We start from the raw sequence: 19,842 nt of genomic DNA on the forward strand, positions 1-19,842 counted from the left end.
ACTTCTGCGACTTGCGAGTCAATGCTGATTAAGGACACAAAACACCCAGGCCCCTGCCAGGAATCGAACCTGGGCACGCTGCGAGGTAGGCAGTAACGCTACCGCAGCGTTACGGGGGCGGACGACATTGAAGTAATACATTAGTTTCTAAGAACATTACATACAGCAATAGAATATTTTATTGCATCCATTTCTACAACTTAATACTTTTATTGCAATTGTTGAATATATTAGTTAAACTGGATTGATTTCTCTCTGTATTTATAGCAAACAAGTATGCACAATAATTTCTATAAATTTTATTTTATTCTCTTGATTTATTTCTGTAAAATGAGTAGTTATTTACGTTTTTGCACTTCCTGAAGAAACTGCATATATCATCTGATTTGTTTCTTCTTCTGAACTACGATAGTTAATCTCAAAAGAAACACTGAATATTAATTTTACGACATAATACTGATAGTTCTTAGTGGTTGTACACACACAGTTACCTCATCTTAATCCACTTTTGCCATTTAATATTTGGTCGATTCTCCTTGTGCCTTAATCACCACTTTGCGCCATATATGCATAGAGAGAATTAACTTTTAATGTATTCCTAACTCAGTTCATGAAACCACACATGCACAAGAGTTTCCAGTAGGTCCTACCTAATCCGACTTCCTTTTAGCGATAGTGTTTGCTATTAACTTTCCAACAGTTCTCAATAGGATTGAAGCTGGGGCTATTTCCAGGTCATTATAAAATTGAAAATTCCATTTTGTCTATAGAAAGTTTTTATCTTATATGTAGAAATGCGTAATAATTAAGTTGGAACAATAACTGCTTCATGTTTCTGCATGTCCATCTTTTTAGCGATGGTTGCGGGACTCGGCTGCTCGATATAGGATGTCAAATTAAACATCTTTCAGCCGTCAGTTTTGAGCCTTCTTTTATTTGACAACCCGTTTCAGCGTTTATTACGGCATCTTCAGGCCCCTGACTGACGTGTAGGAATAATCTACATCGCTTGTGACCGAAACAGGGGCCAGCAATACTGGTATTAGTAGATAATTGCTACAGTGACCACTTCCACCATCAACCATCACCTGCGACGACGGCGTAATAAACGTCGAAACTGGTTGGCAAATAAAAGAAGGCTGAAAATTGACGGCTGAAAGGTGTTTAATTTGACATCCTATACCTGCTTCATGCTTGATACAAACGTTGTTCACAGATCTTGCCTTCAAAGCTCTGTGGCAAGGAACAGTCTAATCCTGGAAAATGCAACTGGAAAAATCTCCAAACAGGTCTCCTACTGTGGTCGTAAGCTGCCATTTATGAAGTCCAACTAACTACTCCGTGGGTAGAACTGCATCCCCAGAACATCTGTGCTTCTGGATGTTTGACTGTTTATGTTATATACGAAGGCAAAAGCTCTTCACCCACTCTGCGATGCACGGGCACTTTGCCATCAGAGCCATCCAGACTATAGTTTTTACTCATCTGAAGGCATTACTCTGTTCCACAACTCAGGCGTCCATGTCACATGTTGTTATGCCCATTTCAACTGCTGTAGTCGCATTGCTTTTGTCAGTGAAGGCTCCTTTCTAGGTAAACAGGCAGCGAATCCGGCTTCCAGCAGTCTGTTTCTAACTGTTCTGTTGGATGCTGAGACGTCATAAATTTCTCCCAACTCTCGCTTTCGTTTAGTTGAAGACAGGCGACGCGTTCAGTTGATGACAGGTGACGATCCACTAGAGAAAATCTTTTCAACAACCTATCTTGTTCGACTGTAGACGCCCTTCTTCTGCCTCTTCCTTTCTCATGATCAACATCCCCTTTCGCCGTATATTTTTTTAGTACCCTCTAAATTGTGACCTAACCAAAACCTATCTTAGAGGATATCTGTCTTGTGTTGAGACAAACTGATATACATGGAAATAAGTAATACTTTGGCGTTAATTCGACTGCCCCACCCATCTTTTCACTTCAATGTGTCAACACAAAATGACTGTATGAACACTGCTTCATTGTAAGTGACAACAAGGAGCTGCATATTGTTGGAAAGATGTGAAAGAAAATGAAACAATTAATGCAAGAATATGTAACCGATGATTTAACAACAGTGGACTGCTGTAACCTGAAGCAAACAGCCGCCAAACACGAAGTTATGAAGTAAGAATTGGTGATGCAATAAATAATTCTGTCGCTGTATTATAGGGCCACAACTGTTTTCTGTTTCATTGGAGCTTTTATCTACCCCTTTTGAACTTATACTTTCTGGAGTCATGGTGATCTTCGTTATTTCAGAAGGTGAGGTGAAATTAATTTTAATTTCACTAAAGTCCTCTGCTCTGCTTCTTCGGCGTACTTCTTTCCTTTTTCTTCCTAGGTAATTGCACCAATTTTCTACCCTATTTTTAGAAAGTAATTATCAAAAATATTTGCTATACATGAACAGTCTTCTACAACGCTGCCATTCTCTTCAACGGAAATAATGTAATCTTCTATGTTTTTTTTTCCCTGGTTAGAAATTCCTCACGATGACATTTGAGGACTGTTTATTTCCATGTCGCAACAAATACAAGAGTTATTTTTGTAATCATAAGTGGAAAAGCAGTGATCTACAAACAACATGTAACAAAACTTAAAAACCCGTGTTCACCACATAAATAAATTTATTTAAAAATGGTGATCTGTTTCAGGCCTTCATTAGACCATTCTACAAACATGGCAGGCGGAGACCGTGATATGGAGGAGGATTCTTATGTACGAAACATGGATGTCACCTGCAGTTCCTGCTTTGTGTCGCCATCTCTGACTGCCACGGTTGGAATATGGTCTGATATTGGTATAAAATAAATTGAAGCGGGTCGGCATTTTTAAATAAATATGTTATATGATCAAGGCTGTTTTTTAATTTTTACTTAATATAAGAATTATCCGCACCCTGGGATCACCCATCGTACTGGCGCTGATGATGGGTAACAGTTCCGAATGTAATAAAAGTTTCACTAATTAATACTCTTTTATATTATTAACAAAGTAAGTTATATAAATATGAGATTGGTGTTTCACAGTGTAACACTTTAATTGTAGTTCCCTGGCGACCCTGTTGGCTATGTTTGCTCCTATGTGAGCTCCTCCAATCCCCACACATAAAAACCGACATATGACAGTGTATTTGACATGTAGAGAAGCCAGGTTCGATCCCCACGTAACACGAAGGGATTACAATTACTCTGCGTGTAGGTTCAGTCAGCCAAATTGTCATTCTCTCTTAGAATCAAGGACGTGACACAAGTATTAAGTGAAGAAAATTAATGGATTTGCTACCTAATTTATTTAAATTATAATGCTTCTTGTAAAATTATACATGCATTGTGACGTAATGAATCAAGTGTTTGATATTTCTGATAGCAGAACAAAAGGAAACAGGAAATGTGATGAATAGAGAGGGTGTCTCGAAGTCTTTGCATCAGAAGTCTGGGGATGGTGGATCATGTCATGGGAAACAATTTTTTTTAGAGACAAAATATTCGCTGACACTAGATATCTTTTGCAACTGATGATCCCCCTGCGGGCGCAGGGCGTAGGCATTCTGCATTGGCGCTACGCAGTGTATGTTGTCATAATCCAGTCACCTGCCCTGCGCGGAAGGACAAACCGAGTTTGTAAAATATCTTTCTCCACTTAGCGACACTCATTCTTAATTTTTTTCTCGTTGAAAATCAATTTGTCAATTTACTGGAGCATGTACTAGGCAGATGCAGTACACCTAATTAGTAGACGCTGCTAGTTCGGTAAAATCTCGTCGTCCCAGAACGTCGCCAGGAAGTGTCCGCGAACGTTTTGCCTATGTTAGACTAGTTTTGATACCGTACATAAATGACGAAGTAAATGGTAGGATTAAGTATAGTATTGGTAGGGAAAAAAACATAAATGAATAAACTAGGAGCCGACGGCTTCTTTGTTTTTTGTTTGTTTGTTCTGCACATAATTAGAACTGCTTAAAGTTGTGTGTTAGTCGATTGAGTAGTTTATATTCTGAAAAAATATAATTTGCTTTTTATAAGTAATAAAAATTAGTTGATCACCTAACTTCCCCGCATTTATGTAACAGTACGTAAATTTATGTAATAGTACAGGTAATCCTACTATTTACTTCCACATTTATGAACTGTACCAAAAATACCGAACCGTAGTTTTGGTAAAGTGCAACTCTAATAGAGACAAAACGCTCACGACACTTCCTGCCGACGGTAGGCGTTCTTTTATTGAATTCGTCGCTCCTGAGATGACGATATTTTACCAATGTTGATGCAAGTACAGCTTTCACACACAAACATATAAGACAATAGAACGTTCTTTATCAGTGATCAAAGGCAGGAGTTTCCTACAATAATAAGTTGTTTATGAATAACAGAAACACATTTTATATAAGCTCGACAAAGTGCTGAAGAAATGTGTGATATGTTTTTGTTTTGCAGGTTTTTTTATTCTACCTCTTTTGAAGAAAAAATGCGTTTTCTAGTGCTATGAGATAAATCTGTATTTTTCTTTAGTTTTCGAATAAAACTAGAATTGAATACTGAAAGTTTCAATTTTGATATAAATACTGTTTATTTTTAAGGAACAGACAGCAGAATAGCTATATAGAACAAAAATATTCTTTAAATAATGCAGCTCTTTAAATATCCTCACTGTTTCACTGCTGCTGGTTTCTGGGGGTACTGACCACATGTGCAGACAAAGTGATCTAAATGAGATACCGCCCAATAGGTATGCAACACGCCTAACGTACAGGTAATGCAGTTACGATCTTAACTGACAAAAGCTACTAGGAAAACTTCCGTAGTCTACGCTGATTTTTGATAGTCTACAGTAGTTTTACAACTGTAGTGTCTAGGAAACGTTGTTCCCCTCGATGTGATCTGTCACCCACACGCGTCTGATGCAAAGACTTCTAAGCATCCTGTACAGTACTGGTGCCATATTACGAAGTAATCATATAAAAATAGCGCTACAATTTTCTCGAAAAAAAATCTAAAAAAATTTGCAGCTATTCCCGGTGCCCCCTTGTAACAGCGTGGAGATTTTGCTCGGTCGTTGGCAGGGCTGGCGTAAGAGTGTGCTGGGAGCGGTGGGCGGTGAGCGCGTGTCGCTGCTGAACAGGGCGGAGCGCGCGCAGCTGGCGGCGGCGGCGTCGGACGAGGAGCCTTGGCTGAGCGGCGACCCCGTGGCGGCGGCCGTGCTGCTGCGGCCGGCGCTCGTCACCGCCAGCGGCCGCTACCGCCTCGCCGTCGAGGTGTCGGGCGCGCTCGCCAGGGGCGCTGCCTTCGTGGACTACAGCCGGGAGCTCAGCCCCAGGAACGCGCGCATCGTGCAGCGCTTCGACGTCGACCTCTACAAGCGCTTGCTCCTGCAGACACTCTCACCTCGGCCTGAAACTCTCACGTAGCGGCCGCGGCTGTCGATCTGTTTTCATAAACAACAAGTTACATACGAGGACAACAAACAGTGAAGGCACTTGCAACACGGTCAGCGTTTCAAACTGGTTGATTGCTGGTGAAGTTATGGGCTGTAATGCTGCATTTCATTGCGTATTAAGAAAGTAAAGGCTCAACAACCTGGAATACTACTACCTTAAAACAGTAAACAGAGTAGATGTGACTGCATATGGCAACAGGTGGATTTAACACATTGATTATTTATTACAAAAATCTATTTTAAAGGCATTACAGGTTTATTGTATTTATAGATACATCTGTGTGTTTCACAAGAAATTAATATTTAATAAAGAGAAAAGCCGAGACTGTGCATTATCTGAATAAAATGTACGCAAACCAAACTGCAGTTCTAAGAGTCAAAGCACATTAAAGGATAGCAGTGGTTCAGAATGGAGTGAGATAGGATTATAGTGTATTATATTTTTACTGAAACACGAGAAGAGAAACCCGGTGTTGCCTACGTATTTATTAACAATTGTGCATCCATGCCCATACCATGCAGCATCTGGCCTTGTGCTTAATGTATATGACGTCATACGTCCTGAACTATGTGTCGTAATGTGATACAATTTTGTAGGAACATTCAGCGGCAAATGTGGACGCTGTCTGCAAAATCTATTGCGAATGGAGTTAGTAGCGGCAAAGTAATAAATTTAAACGTTATGCATAGAGCAGTAACTTTTCATGCATCTCCCTCCCTGCTATTTGGGTAGCAAAGTAAACCATGGCCAAAGAAGAGAGGAAGTAAAATGTAAACTGGCAATAGCAAGGAAAGTGTTCCAAAAAAGAAATCTGCTAACAGGCGGATGTAATTATGTGTTAGCAAGACCTTCTCAATGTATCATTCTAGAGTGTAGCCTGGAATGGAAATGAAATATAAACGATAAGCATTCAGACAAGAAGACAATAGAAAATTTCGAAATGTGATGCTACAGAAAACTGCTGAAGTCTGGATGAATAAATTGGATAACTAATGAACAGGTTCTGAACTAACTGGAAACAAACGAAATGTATGGTAAAACTTGATTGAAAGAATGGATAGACTGATGTGTACAAACAGATGAGAATCTTAATTGGAAAATTCATATTTTGGACCTCTTAAAGCGACTAGGTCCACCAACTTTTGCAATCAGAATAATTGCCAATTTTGAGGATGTAGATATTAGTAAGCTAACATACTTAGCATACTTCCACTCTCTGATGTCATACAGAATAATATTCTGGGGCAACTCAACAATTAGGCAAAAGGTATTCACTGCTCAAAAGAAAGTAGTTAGAATAATGTGTGGGGTTCATAGTCGCACATCTTGTAGGCATCTGTTTAAAAGGTTACGAATTCTTACAACTGCTTCACACTACAATTAGTCAGTAATGAAATTTTTTCTCAACAACATGGACCAGTTGAAAATCAACACCGACATTCATGATTACAATACCAGAAAAAAGAAAGACCTACACTGTCTTTTACTTAACCTATCTTTGGCACAGAAAGGGGTAAAATGTGCTGCTAGAAATTTTTTTGATAAATTACCAGATGAAATAAAATGTCTGACAGACAGTAGTAATAGTTTCAAAAACATATTGAAATCATACCTCCTTGACAACTCCTTCTATACCATAGACGAACTCTTGAATATGAGTAATAAATCTGGAGATATAATATATGCATTTTGTGCCACTTAAGGGAATGGGATAGATAACAGAAATGTTTAGGTATAACACTATAACGTAAAAAAAAACCCTTGTTTCCTGTGCGCATTTCTTGTGCATTTGACACGTTCCTCATCATAACAGTTTTTCCATGCTATTGATCAATGGAACATGTAACTAACTAACTAACTAACTAACTAAATAACTGAGACAGCAAGAAATTCTCTATTTGGAAATCAAGGTAGTTGGTAGTGGTAGTAAGGTCTTATGCGACCAAACTGCTGAGGTCATCGGTCCCTAAGTTTACACACTACTTAATCCAACTTAAACTCATTTACGCTAAGGATGACACACATACCCATGCCATGCGTGAGAGAGGACTTGAACCTCTGACGGGGGAAGCTGAATGGACCGTGACAAGACGCCTCAGACTGCTCGGCTATCCCACACAGCTCTGAGGTAAGTGTGGAGAGACAAAATATGTAAAGGAAGATGAAGGCATGATTACACTAAACAGGTCAGTTGCAGTAGTTGTGCAAGATGAAGAGGCTTGCACACAGTAGACTAGTTAGGGGAGCTGCATCAAACCAATCTTCAGACTGAAGACCAGAACAACAAGCTGTTTTATAACTATTGGCCAATTACAACCCAATGGTCATTTTTATAGGTAAATGTATATTTGTATAAGAATTCGAAGATATGGAGAAAACGTTGAGGTGTGTTCCATATACATCATCGATCCAATTGAATACCAGCCACACCATAGAACATATCAGCAGGTACCTGTGTTCATACTGTTGTCAACTCAGCTGTTCAGGGTGAATCCGAAAACCACAAAAAAAATTTTCGGAGGTTATTGAGGAATGTTTCCAGAGTATTTTGATGTAAATGGGCTGCTAGTATCTGGTGGCGTTTACAAAGTAATAGTGTAATACGTTTTATTCTGTTTGTTACCCCCATTTACCTTACTTTCTGCGAAAATACCTTTACAAGAGCAAAAAAACCCTACAGTATGCAACCACAGTGTAATTCAAAAACTCCATAGAGATGCGGGAACAGCTCAGCATAGCGTCGTTGCGTTGCTCGTCCACTGCATTCCATGAACCCATACATCAGGTGCCACCACCTCATCAGTAAACTCATCCATGCTGCTGTGCATCACTGTTAACGTTCAACTAACGCTGCTGGAAAAACAAACCCGAGACAGAACACAGCTGTACTGAAAGCAGTTTTGAGGACGAAAAGTAATATGGGCAGTAAGGCTATCAGCCCAAGTACCATACAAGACACACAGCATATACCTCCAAACATTTACGCTGTTGTGCAGGTACATTGTAAAAAAAAAAAAAAAAAAAAGGACTCATCATGAAGGAATTATGCGAATGGGACAGAAACGGATAGATGTGATGTACAAGTAAAGACAAACAAAGAATTACTGTTTCAGAAAAGTTGAATGATTTGTTCAAGAGAAAAAGATTCACAAAATGAGCATGTCAGTAATGTGTAGGTCCATCTCTGGCTCTTATGCAAGCAGGTATTCGGTTTGTAATTGATTGATCTCCTGAGGGATATTGTGCCAAATTCTGTTCAAGTGGTGCTTTTCATCATCAAAATCCCAAGAAGCTTAGAGGGCCTGTCTCTAATGATCGAAACATTCTCAGGTGGAGAGATCTGGCGACCTCTGCTGGCCGAGGTAAGGATTGGCAAGTAAAAAGACAAGAAGGAGAAAATCTCGCCATATGTGTACGGACACTATCTTCATGAAAAGTAAACTCAGTATGGCTTGGCATGAAGGACAACAAAATGGGGTGTAGAATATTGGCTATGTTCTGCTGTCCTGTAAGGGTTCCAACTAAATGGGTCCTGTTATTTAAAAAAATGGCATCCCAGACCATCGCTCCTGCGTTTCAGGCCGTGTGACAGGTCACAGTCAGGTTAATATGTCGCTGCTGACCAGGGCATCTCCACACATATCGTGGCTGGTAATCGAGGCTCAGTTTGAAGTGTGACTCGCAACTGAATACAATTCTAATCCAGTCAATGAGATTCCAGGCCCCAATGACCAGTGAAGACATCTCTGGAGACGCCTGCAACATCGGTGGGGTGCCAAACTGACTCTCGTCCTCCCTACAACTTGACAACCAGGAGTGATGGCATGGGGTGCTATTTCATTTCATAGCAGGACCCCTTTGGTTGCCATCTGTGGCACCCTTTCAGCACAACGGTACGTCGACGACGTTCTACGCCCCATTTTGGTGCTCCTCATAGCAAGCAATCTTGGGCTTTCTTTCAGCAAGATAATGCCCACTCACATATGGTGAGAGTTTCTGCTGCTTGTCTTAGTGCTTGCCAAACCCTTACTTGGCCAGCAGAGATCGCTGGATCTTTTCCCAGTTGGGAACGTTTAGATCATTATAGGCAGGGCGCTCCAACCAGCTTGGGATTTTGATGATCTAATGCATCTTTTGGACATGAGGATATCCAACATCTCTATCAATGCCAAGCAGAATAAGTGCTTGCATAAGGTCCAGAGGTGGATCAACACATTATCGTCTTGCTCAATTTGTGAAGCTCTTTCTCTTGAATAAATCATCCAATTTTTCTGAAACTGCAATTATTTGTTTGTCTGTACATGTACATCATATCTATCGAGTTTTGTTCATTTCGGATAATTCCTTTGTGATGCGTCATTTTTGTTTTTTCTTTGAATGTATTTTGAGTTTAGTGCAGATACGAAGGTAGATGAGGTTAAGGAATCAACCCAAATGCAATTACTCTGTAATGATGTACTAGTGATCACATACTATCTGATCAAAATGATCCAGACACTTAATAGTGGACGTCAGAAGGGGGTGTGTCCACTCTTCGCCTTTATGACGGCCTGAACTCTGCTGGGGACACTTTCAATAAGATGTGTGAACGTCTGTGGAGGATTGACAGGACAATCTGCCGCAAGAGCCAAAATCGAGAAGGCAATGTTGTTGGACGCTGCAGTCCAGGATGAAGCCGACATTATAACACACCCTAAAGTTGTTCCTTTGGGTTGAAGTCGAGAAACTATGCATACTCGTACATTTCAGGAACGTTACTGTCCACAAACCTCTGCTTCTCGGATGCTGCTGTATGACTGGATATATTGTCATGCTGATACAGTCGGTTATCATCTCCTAACTGTTCCTGTACCGAACGGAGTACACAATGCTGTAAAAGGTGCCCATGTCCTTCCGCATTTAGCGTTTTCTTAAGAGCAATGAGGGGATCATGATCCACATACGAAACGCATCACCATAACCTAACACCACCGCCTCCATATTGAACTGTTGGCATTATACATGATGGCAAGTAAGGACTTCCACGCATTCACCAAACCCAAACTTTTCCACTGGATTGGCACGGGGTGTAAGTTGTTTCATCACTCGAAATCGCTCATTTCCAGTTATCCATTCTCTAGTGGTGCATCGCTCTTTACACTACCTCAGGAACTGTGTAGCATTGACTACAGAAACCTATGGCTTATAACGAGCAGTGTGGCAATTGTACCTCATTCTTTTAACGCCCTACACACAGTCATGTATTAGCTGGACTGATGGTAGCAGTTTGGAACACATGAGTAATCCTTTCCGCTGATTTCATGCTAATTTTTGCAATCTCACTTCACAGTGCTCGACAGTCCCTGTTCGGCAGCTCCTGAGGTCTGCCTGATCTCGGTTTACCTATAGTTGTCCCTTCACATTTCCATTTCCTAATCACGTCACCAATAGCCAAGTTGGCCAGCTTTATAAGGGTGATGTCCACTGACGTAGTATACAATCAAAGTCACTGAGCTCTCTGGACTGAGCCATTCTGCAGTTACTGCCCCTCTACTCATAACACAATACTCCTCGCTTCATTTTACTATACCAGTTCCCTCTTTCTGACATTTAGTGGTCAATTATGCATTATGTAGGGACGTCTGGATACTTTTGATCAAACAGTGTAGGTTCTTTACACCAAAGTATTCAGAAAATACAGGTAAACAACCTCTGAAATTTTGTCAGGAGTTCGTGTTCACCCTATATAGCATAAATAAATTATCCTATAATATTGTGTCATCATATAGACAAAGACATGCTGAATGTACGCAGTACAAATTTCTCGAACACACACTGAGGAGGGAAGTTACCAAAGTGTAGGAAATACTCAGTCCTTGCTAATCCAGCACAACTTGTTTCTTTCACTGCAGTATATTCGGAACCCTCACAGTACGACGGAAATTGTGTTAATTTGCGAAAAACAGTGATGTCAAGGAGCAGATTGGTAGCAGGCAACTCTGGAGACACATCTTTGCAGCTTTCTTTTCATTGCTTGGGCCTCATCTACCTTCAGCTTCCAAGAGACTGGGACCCCATTTCTTGCTTTGTTACTCGTTATTTAAGTTTTGAATCACATTTTCTAGAAGTAACAACTACCCAATCACACCATTCCCGCTGATTCTTCTTGTCAGTCTACAAAAAATAAAAAATCTGCTTGTCAGTTGGAATATTGTAAATTTTATCTCCATATCTGTGTAACTGGCTCGAGGCCTTAAGGATTACCCCAGCAGTAAATGGCCACCCTAAGTGGGCAGCCCTGTGGGACAAAATATTGTTTTACCCTGGTGCTTATCAGAATGAGGAGTCGTTAACATCATCCATTTTGTACACCAGTATTGCCATCTGCAAACAAAGCACACACCACATGAAATAAAATCTTGGTTCTGTGAAGTTCTGTCATTTCTGTAGGGTTCTTCCACTGTCAGCTACTTACCTAACAAAAAATTTGCCTTGTTGCAAGTTGTATGGCATTATTGGCTGGGAGATATTGAGGGTATATGGTCCTACAAGAACTATTGATTTATGCCGTCACTCTCATCCCCCCTTTTATCAATGATTCATGAACCCCTCCTCCGCACCTGTATCCCATTAAAGCATCCTTATCAATGATTTGTTAGCCTGATCTCTTCTCATATGAAACATCTCAAGTGGCTGCCCCCAGAGTGAATCTTTACGTTTAATTTAAATATAATGTTTGTTGAGTATTTTGTAATATTTTTGGAGGCAATAAGTATCGAGAGTATCTTTAACTTCACATGTCTTCAGCACATAAGCATTGTTGTCAGTGCTGTGCAAGTTGGAAAAGGTGGAGGAGTTCCGATCATGGTAAGGGAAGTTGGTGATATTGTTACTACTTCTGTTGTACAAATTTCTGTGAATGAGAGGTGAACAATAAATATCTTGAGTTGAAATTTAAATTTGAGTTGGATTATATTGCAGTATTTTTGTATAGAATTTTTTTGCAAATTAATTATGTTAAGTGTAGTTTTTCTGTGAGTTTTGAACTCTGCAAATGGTTCTTCCGTTGCTAAATTCACAATGTGCAGTCCACCCCTTTTACATACAATATAGCCATCCTTTTTAAGCAGAATCAAATGGAATATATGCTTATAAACAGTTTTTGTGTATCTTTTCATATAGTAAATGTCCTTGAATCCCTCATTTTCTGCAAGCACTACAACATATAATAACTTACCACTGCTGTTTATAGTAAATGCTGATATTTTGTATTCCCCACCTGTATCCAACTTTCTTTATAAACTGTTTTTAAAGTAATTTGTAGGCCTTGCTTACAGGTCTGCAGTCTGTAGTGACCTGCTCCTTTACCAGTGGCAATTCCTTTGGGGCAACTGATCTTACCAAATGCTCCAGTTTTCTAACTTTGAATTCTTTCATTTTCCTTTTTTCTTCTGCACTTAAAGGTGTAATTCTTTTAATGGACCATAGCTTAAATCTGTTCGATATATTGATTCTTCATCTTAAGACCTGGAGAATAACTTTATTCATGGGGACCAGTCCCAGTTCAGCAACATCTTTACCCGGTGTTGTTGTGAAGAATGTTCAGTATTGAGAAAAATATGGCTGACCACTGTGGCGAGAGATTCTAGGCGCTTCAGTCTGGAACTGTGTGACCGCTACGATTGCAGATTTGAATCCAGTGTTGGGCATGGATGTGTGTCTGATAACCTCAGGTGTTAAGTCCCAAAGTGCTCAGAGCCCTTTGAAACTTTTTTTTGAGAAAAATATGTTCCTTCAGCTTTAATACAATACTTATGTATAATACTTTTCTCGTCTTTGTTCCAGTCTGTATAAAAAATTGCCAAATAGTTTACAGCTATAGACAGAATATTGTTTATAAAATTTCATTACTTTTGATTGTATGGTAGCTTTACTTGTGCACCAGCCAACCTTTGGGTATTCTTATTGGCTTGGTAGACAAATTGTACTAAAACACTGTTAAACACAACATAACAGCTGTTTTGTATGTTGTTCGTTAGTTGACACAATAGAAGTGACTAGCACAGAGTACAGTGAAGCACATTGGAAATACTGAAGGTTGATGTTTAATACACCTAGACAGTCCTCCACAGGATCAGGCGGATTCTTTACTCTGTAGCTGTATGTCATAGCTTCCAGTCTACCACTTTCTTTACCTAAGGAAGACATAAAAGCTTCTTAAAGTCCAATCTCTAGATGCTTTATAAAATCTCTAGATGCTTTATAAAATCAATAAGGTGGTTACTTAAAACTTTGTTCATTATTGGGCTTGTGATGTGACATACAGAGTTTAAAAAAAAGTATAAAATATTTTGGAAGGTGGTAGAATCCACCAAAACACGAAAAAAGTCAGTAAACATGGCCTATAAAACGCATAACGTAAGAGCTATGAGCACTTGCTCATCTTTGATATTGTGAAACACTTGTCTTCTAAGGCAAGCTCTTTCCTTTCCAAATTTTGGATAGAGGTAGTACAGACCAAAACAAGAAAAATATGTCCAGTAAACACAGGCTCTAAAATTCATACCTTAACAACTGTGAGCACTTATTCAATAGAAAAGATGTATTTCACAGTAGCAAAGTACCCATATCTCTTAAGATATGCATTTTGGAGCCTATGTATATTGGACTGTTTTTCTTGTCTTGGTGGGTGCTACCATCTATCAAAATATATGACACTTTAACACCTTGTATAAATTTATTATATGTCTTCATTCCACTATTTGAGCTCAGCTACTTTAAACAATGTTCAAAAATGTGTGTGAATTCCTAAGGGACCAAACTGCTGCAGTCATCAGTCCCTCGATCTACACACTACTTAAACTAACTTCTGCTAAGAACCACACACACACACCCATTCCTGAGGGAAGATTCGAACCTCCGGCGGGAGGGGCCGCGCAATCCGTGACATGGCGCCTCAAACTGCACGGCTACTTTAAACAATCTATTCCAACTGTCTTAGAATTGTTCACAATGACTTTGCTGTTTCGTTTGTAGTCCGCTTGCTTACAGAAGCTGCGATTTCATAATTTGTTAAAAATACCAGCAGAATCTTGTGTTATAATAGAGGTCCATAAGATGGTAGCCATTTACACAGAGCTGCTGCAATAACCTTGGCAGATGGTCCATCAGAACATCTAATTCCAGGACAGCCAACTCCACTCTTTGTGGTATTTCCACATGATTTTTATTTACCTTGAAGTGGTTTTCAGTGCTTCTTTACCTATCTTTTCCAGTATTCCTCTTGCTATAATGTTGTTGCTCCCATGCAGGAGAAATTGTAGTTTTGCCTTGACATATGTCTCATAGATATAAACTTGGAGAATTTACCACATAGATGATTGTTAAACCCATTACAATGTTTCTTTTTAACATTGCAGATCGTCCCTTCTCTAATTGTTCTTAGTAGAGCATGGTTCTCTAGTGGGCAGAAGTACGTTTACATGTTTCTTGCTATGGAACATCCCATTTTCGCCGTAATTTATGTTATCAGGTTCAGTAACAAGACTGTCCACGTTCATCAATAACAACCACAAACCAAAGCATTCATTTGTTGATCTCATCTTCTTCACTAATAACTGAGGGATGTTTAACAGTTTGAAGAGACCCTTATTGATACTTCCTGCTACCACAGAAGGGGCTACTCCTTATATACTCTAAAGATTCAGAATAGCAGAACTTCCCATCACATGATCATTTGTCACTTCAACTTTTCGTCAAAATTTGATTGAGCTTGCAGTCCAATTGTAGGCTACTTTTGTGTGTATGTGGGGGGAGGGGGGGGGCATGTGTGCATAGCCGTTACCCCCCAAGGTCCTGGGTACAACTTGCAAAACATCTGCTATTCTGTGTTTTGAGTATTTCGCATTTGTCTGGAAGGTTTACCTATACACCAGCACACAATCAAGAACAAGAAGAGATTGTAATCCATGTTCTGTCTGCATATAGTTTTAATTATTTGTCAGTGGACTATAATGAAATTGTTAATACGAACTTCAACAAAGATGATATAAATATCATTCACAAGTTTTATAGTGAAGCTGGAGAAATATATTTTTCTCAGTCCAAAAATTGTTTCCCTTAATAATGTCAGATACAGATATTGTCGAATGATGACTTCTTCCCATAAATGAAGTCATTTCACAGCTCTTAAGAAAAAGAACCAATGTCCCCTATTAAAAAATTATTCCTTTAGGTGCACATAATTTCTCATGAATATGCAAAAGAAAACTGAAAATGGAAGGAAACAAAGTCAGAAAACGGAAACTGGAGTATTTGGCGAGAACAATTGTCACAAAGACTATAAACTGTTACGAGGAAAAGAATGTGCCAATGTAGATATGCAAGCAAAGCTTAAAATTGCTTTAAATGCAGTTTATGGAAGAACATAGATGTGACTGGGTGATACAAAATATCAGAATTTACTATAAATAGCAAGTGATCATATGTTAGAGCGTTTCCAGAAAATCATGGATTCTAGAACATTTGCTATATTAAAAGAAACACGAAAAATCTATTCATACATCTCCATTCACATTTGGTTCTACTTACAAAGGATGGCAATAGTGTATCTAAATATGGTGGACTATACATTGTGCATCTGATAGAAGAGCTGTTTGCAGAGTTTAAAACTTACTTAATGGCTACATTTAACAGTAATTCATTAGTTAGAGATGTAGCCTGGAGTTCTATACAGAAATTCCGCAAGAATGTGAGAGAGAAGAGTTGAAAATGTAAACACAAGAACATATGGAATGCTATAACAGTAGTGTAATGTTGGAAATAAAAGGCAAAATTAAAATCACTGAATGCACTTAGGTAGAAGAATTGAAAGAAGGTGTGGAGCTAATTGTTATGGCCTTAAAACAGATAGTTTACAGGGACTAAATTATGTACTTATTAGAATTTGGTAACATGAATTAGTGATTTTGCAGTAGCTTTCTATTGCAAGTTAGAAATTTACCTGGATGTTATTAAAACTACACCAAACAAAAATAAAGGAAGAATTATTTTAGGTGTGGGGTAAATGTACACATGTAACTCAATAAGGATTATGTACAAAAATACTTGTTTTTGTATTCTTCACCTTGCCAAAAATCTTAAAAGTACCTTATTATGTGTGTCTTTCAGATCGTGATCTTTGAAAGTTGTTGACAGTGAGTAGTTGGGTGACTGAGAAGTAGATGAAAATAGGTAGCTGAAAATACAGTAATCTCATTTCTTGCCTATATGAATAGTTACATTTCATAGGAAGTAATAAGGTGTCACTCCAATGCATTTGACGTGTCTGGATATGCAGCTGATAATCCTGTTGGTATAAAGCCTGCCAACAACAAGGTTATCAGTCTAATGAAACACAAGGAGAATGTGTCGCAGATTGAGCATTTTGTAGGTCTTACATCGAAAATGTTCACATACCATACAATGAGCCAATCTATCAAACAGACTTAAGCCATTCCTCATTAGGTATGAATGTGCTATATGTGTAGTGAAAATGCGAGCCCATGGACGTGCATTTTCACCACAAATGCAACAAACTGACTTAAGTTCTGCGGAATACAGTACAGATTGCACTCAAATCAACAGTATTGTTTGAGTCTGGAGGTATTTGTACAATTTTCCTATCGCCTGGTCATAGTTTATTATTTGACTCAGTGATGTGAGAAATACTGTTACATGTTTTCAACTCAATCAATGCAATACTCCATTCATCCTTGCTTAAATCAGCTGGTGGAAAATAGTTAAGGCACACAGCTCACAATAGTTTTTTGAAAGTCAGAGAGTACGACATCACACCTAAATGTCAACTGATGCAGTGACTTGTATGGTGCTTATTTTTAGGCAGCTATCAGAAGGAACGTGAGACTTAAACGTTTACACAGCTGTGTACTAGTGTTTTTGGTAGTGTAGAAAATTGTAGAACACATGTTTTTTGTACTGTAAAGGTACAATTTTGCATGTGGGTAACAAATGAGCGCTACTGTACTTTGTCAACTATCTACTTTTCATTTAGCTGGAAGTGGGTACTTGGGTGACCTGCGAAAATTGCCAAAAGTTTAGAAACTCTCATTTATTATGTGTATAAAAAGTAGCGAAAGTAGGTAGTTGTTACCTTGAAAAGTGGTCAAAATAGGTAGCAAAGGTATAGAAACCCTCATTCGGGGAGCATCATTTCAAAATGTATTAAATGCAGCTGAGGTCAAAATACAGTTTGATGAGTTTTCACCCCAAATGTGGTATGCTCTTTAATTCTGTTAAGTCAGATTAGGTCATTTCATAGTCTTTCCCATAGTAATTTAGTGCTTAAAAGCACGAATCAGATCAAAACTGTTATGTACATCACAACTGACAGTTCAAAAGGAATTGTGTTCAAAACATATTTCCTAGTTTGAGTTATTTGCCTGCTGTCTTGTTTCTTCTCCCACTACACTGATCTTGCTGTTCACATCTAGTGTTGATTGCACAACTGTACTCATTCGATCACTATCATTACTTATGACATAAGGATACACATTTTGCTTTAGGTACTTCAACTGAGATCCACATTTAAATAATTTTGAACCCTCTCAAAATCACAAAGAAGGTAGATTCATATCTATTCTGCATGGTAAAAGCAAAAAATTAAGTTTACCGCATACCGATCAAAGTGGAACAAGATCACTGACTCAGTTATATGATAAAAGTTACATCTCCAACACCATGAACAGCAAAACATTATACACAAGAAGGCAGTCGAAATTCTATTGTTGTGTCATATAAGGTAGATTACAGTGTTATTTGTAATACTGCTCTAAAGCATTAAATTGTTATGTTGTTTCTGAGATGTCATCATCATTCTGCAGCAAAGAGGTGAGTAACTTATTACTGTAGAACAGCAAGTGTCTGGCACCTGATCCTTCACTCGCACGAGGAAGAACGACTAAGTGCAAGACTGTAACACATCCATCTACCGTCAACAAAATATTAATAATTTCATTTTCTTATGTCATGGCCTTCACCAAATAATAAAATCAATGAAAAACTGACATTAACATTTCAAACCACATTATATAGAAATGTGATTGTATCAAAACACATTCATTTACCATATTAGATCAAAACATAGTAAGTGCAACTTAAAAATTAAAGCAGTGCCTTCATGTATTGGAAAATGATTTCAGTCGTGACTAATTCTGGAGCATAATCTAAACACCCTGCTCCTACTGTCACGAATGTTAACGAATTTTCCTTTTCTATGAAGCAAAACGTTTTCCACACTTCCTGTAACTTTATGATCTGTAAACTTAATACAATTTGAAACGATGGTTCTCATTTCTTACCTATATGAATAGTTTTGTTCATATCTGTAAGCCCATTCACTTATTTGGTTCTCAGGGTAGCATGCATTAGCTTGTGTGAATGCACCATGCAACTGCATTTCTCCATGAGATGCGATATACTGACAGTTATGTATTAGTACATCATCTTTAAAAAGAAACTCCTGTAAATTTCTTCTATATCACTCGTAATTCAATTTTCTTGTTCTAACAATAAACAAAAGTTCTGTGTGCAATCCTAGCAATTGGTGCATGTGGTTATAGATTCAATGAGCGTCATTTCAGTTCCTTCATGAGCTTGATAAATGTATTTTAAATTCATATTCTCTTGTTTGAAATTAATAATGTATGTGTTATCCCTCGCCACCAACTTCAGAAACAGAATATATCTGACTCAAATAAAAGACGCCAAACCATATATGACGATGAAAACGGAAATAATTCCATATTTGTTCCTGGTTTTACATAGCATTGTCACCAATTATGAACACAGTGTTTGGCATTTCCCTTTCTGGTGATGCAATACTGTTGCTATTGCTCAATATCATATGTTACACCATTCATGTCAGACAATATCATCTATAATTGCTGGTATTTGGGTTGCAATGACGTATCTGAAAATAAATACACATGGTCAAAATGAATCCCATCAGGGTGTGTTGGCAGTGACATAGTAAGATTCATCTTGCCACTATCTGACTGTCCAACAATTATCGACTGCATGCTCTCGAGAAGGTTTCAGTAGTATTGTAGAACCAGTCAGTTACTACAAAGCACAGTCTAACATAACCGTCGCGACACGCTCGGCTGTAGAAGTTGTTACCGTTTGACAGCTGGAGAGACACTAGCGCTCCAAGCGGCGAGAAAGGAGAGCGTTAGATGCGTCGTAAGCGTAATGTTTGTTTTGCACCCCTTTGCTACGTGATTTACGAAATATTTGAATTATTTTTTTGTCTCCAAGAGTTTGTGTTATATCAGAAGACAGAAATGTTTCTAAAAATGATTCTAAAATTGGAGCAAGTAGCGATAAAAATC

At 38.6% G+C, this 19,842-nt stretch overlaps 1 protein-coding gene across 1 annotated transcript in view; it reads left to right on the forward strand.

Annotated features, from left to right (window-relative positions):
- LOC126456071 (uncharacterized) overlaps positions 1–5,815 on the forward strand; it is a 237,472-nt gene extending 231,657 nt beyond the window's left edge. Inside the window, exon 8 of the mRNA XM_050091826.1 lies at positions 5,099–5,815. Within this exon, the coding sequence (XP_049947783.1) occupies positions 5,099–5,443 (345 nt within the window). The 3' untranslated portion in view covers positions 5,444–5,815. The remainder of the gene's footprint in view (positions 1–5,098) is intronic.
- The last annotated feature ends 14,027 nt before the right edge of the window (positions 5,816–19,842 follow it).

The sequence above is a fragment of the Schistocerca serialis genome, chromosome 2 (assembly GCF_023864345.2).
Source record: "Schistocerca serialis cubense isolate TAMUIC-IGC-003099 chromosome 2, iqSchSeri2.2, whole genome shotgun sequence".
In the NCBI taxonomy this organism is placed as follows: domain Eukaryota; kingdom Metazoa; phylum Arthropoda; class Insecta; order Orthoptera; family Acrididae; genus Schistocerca; species Schistocerca serialis.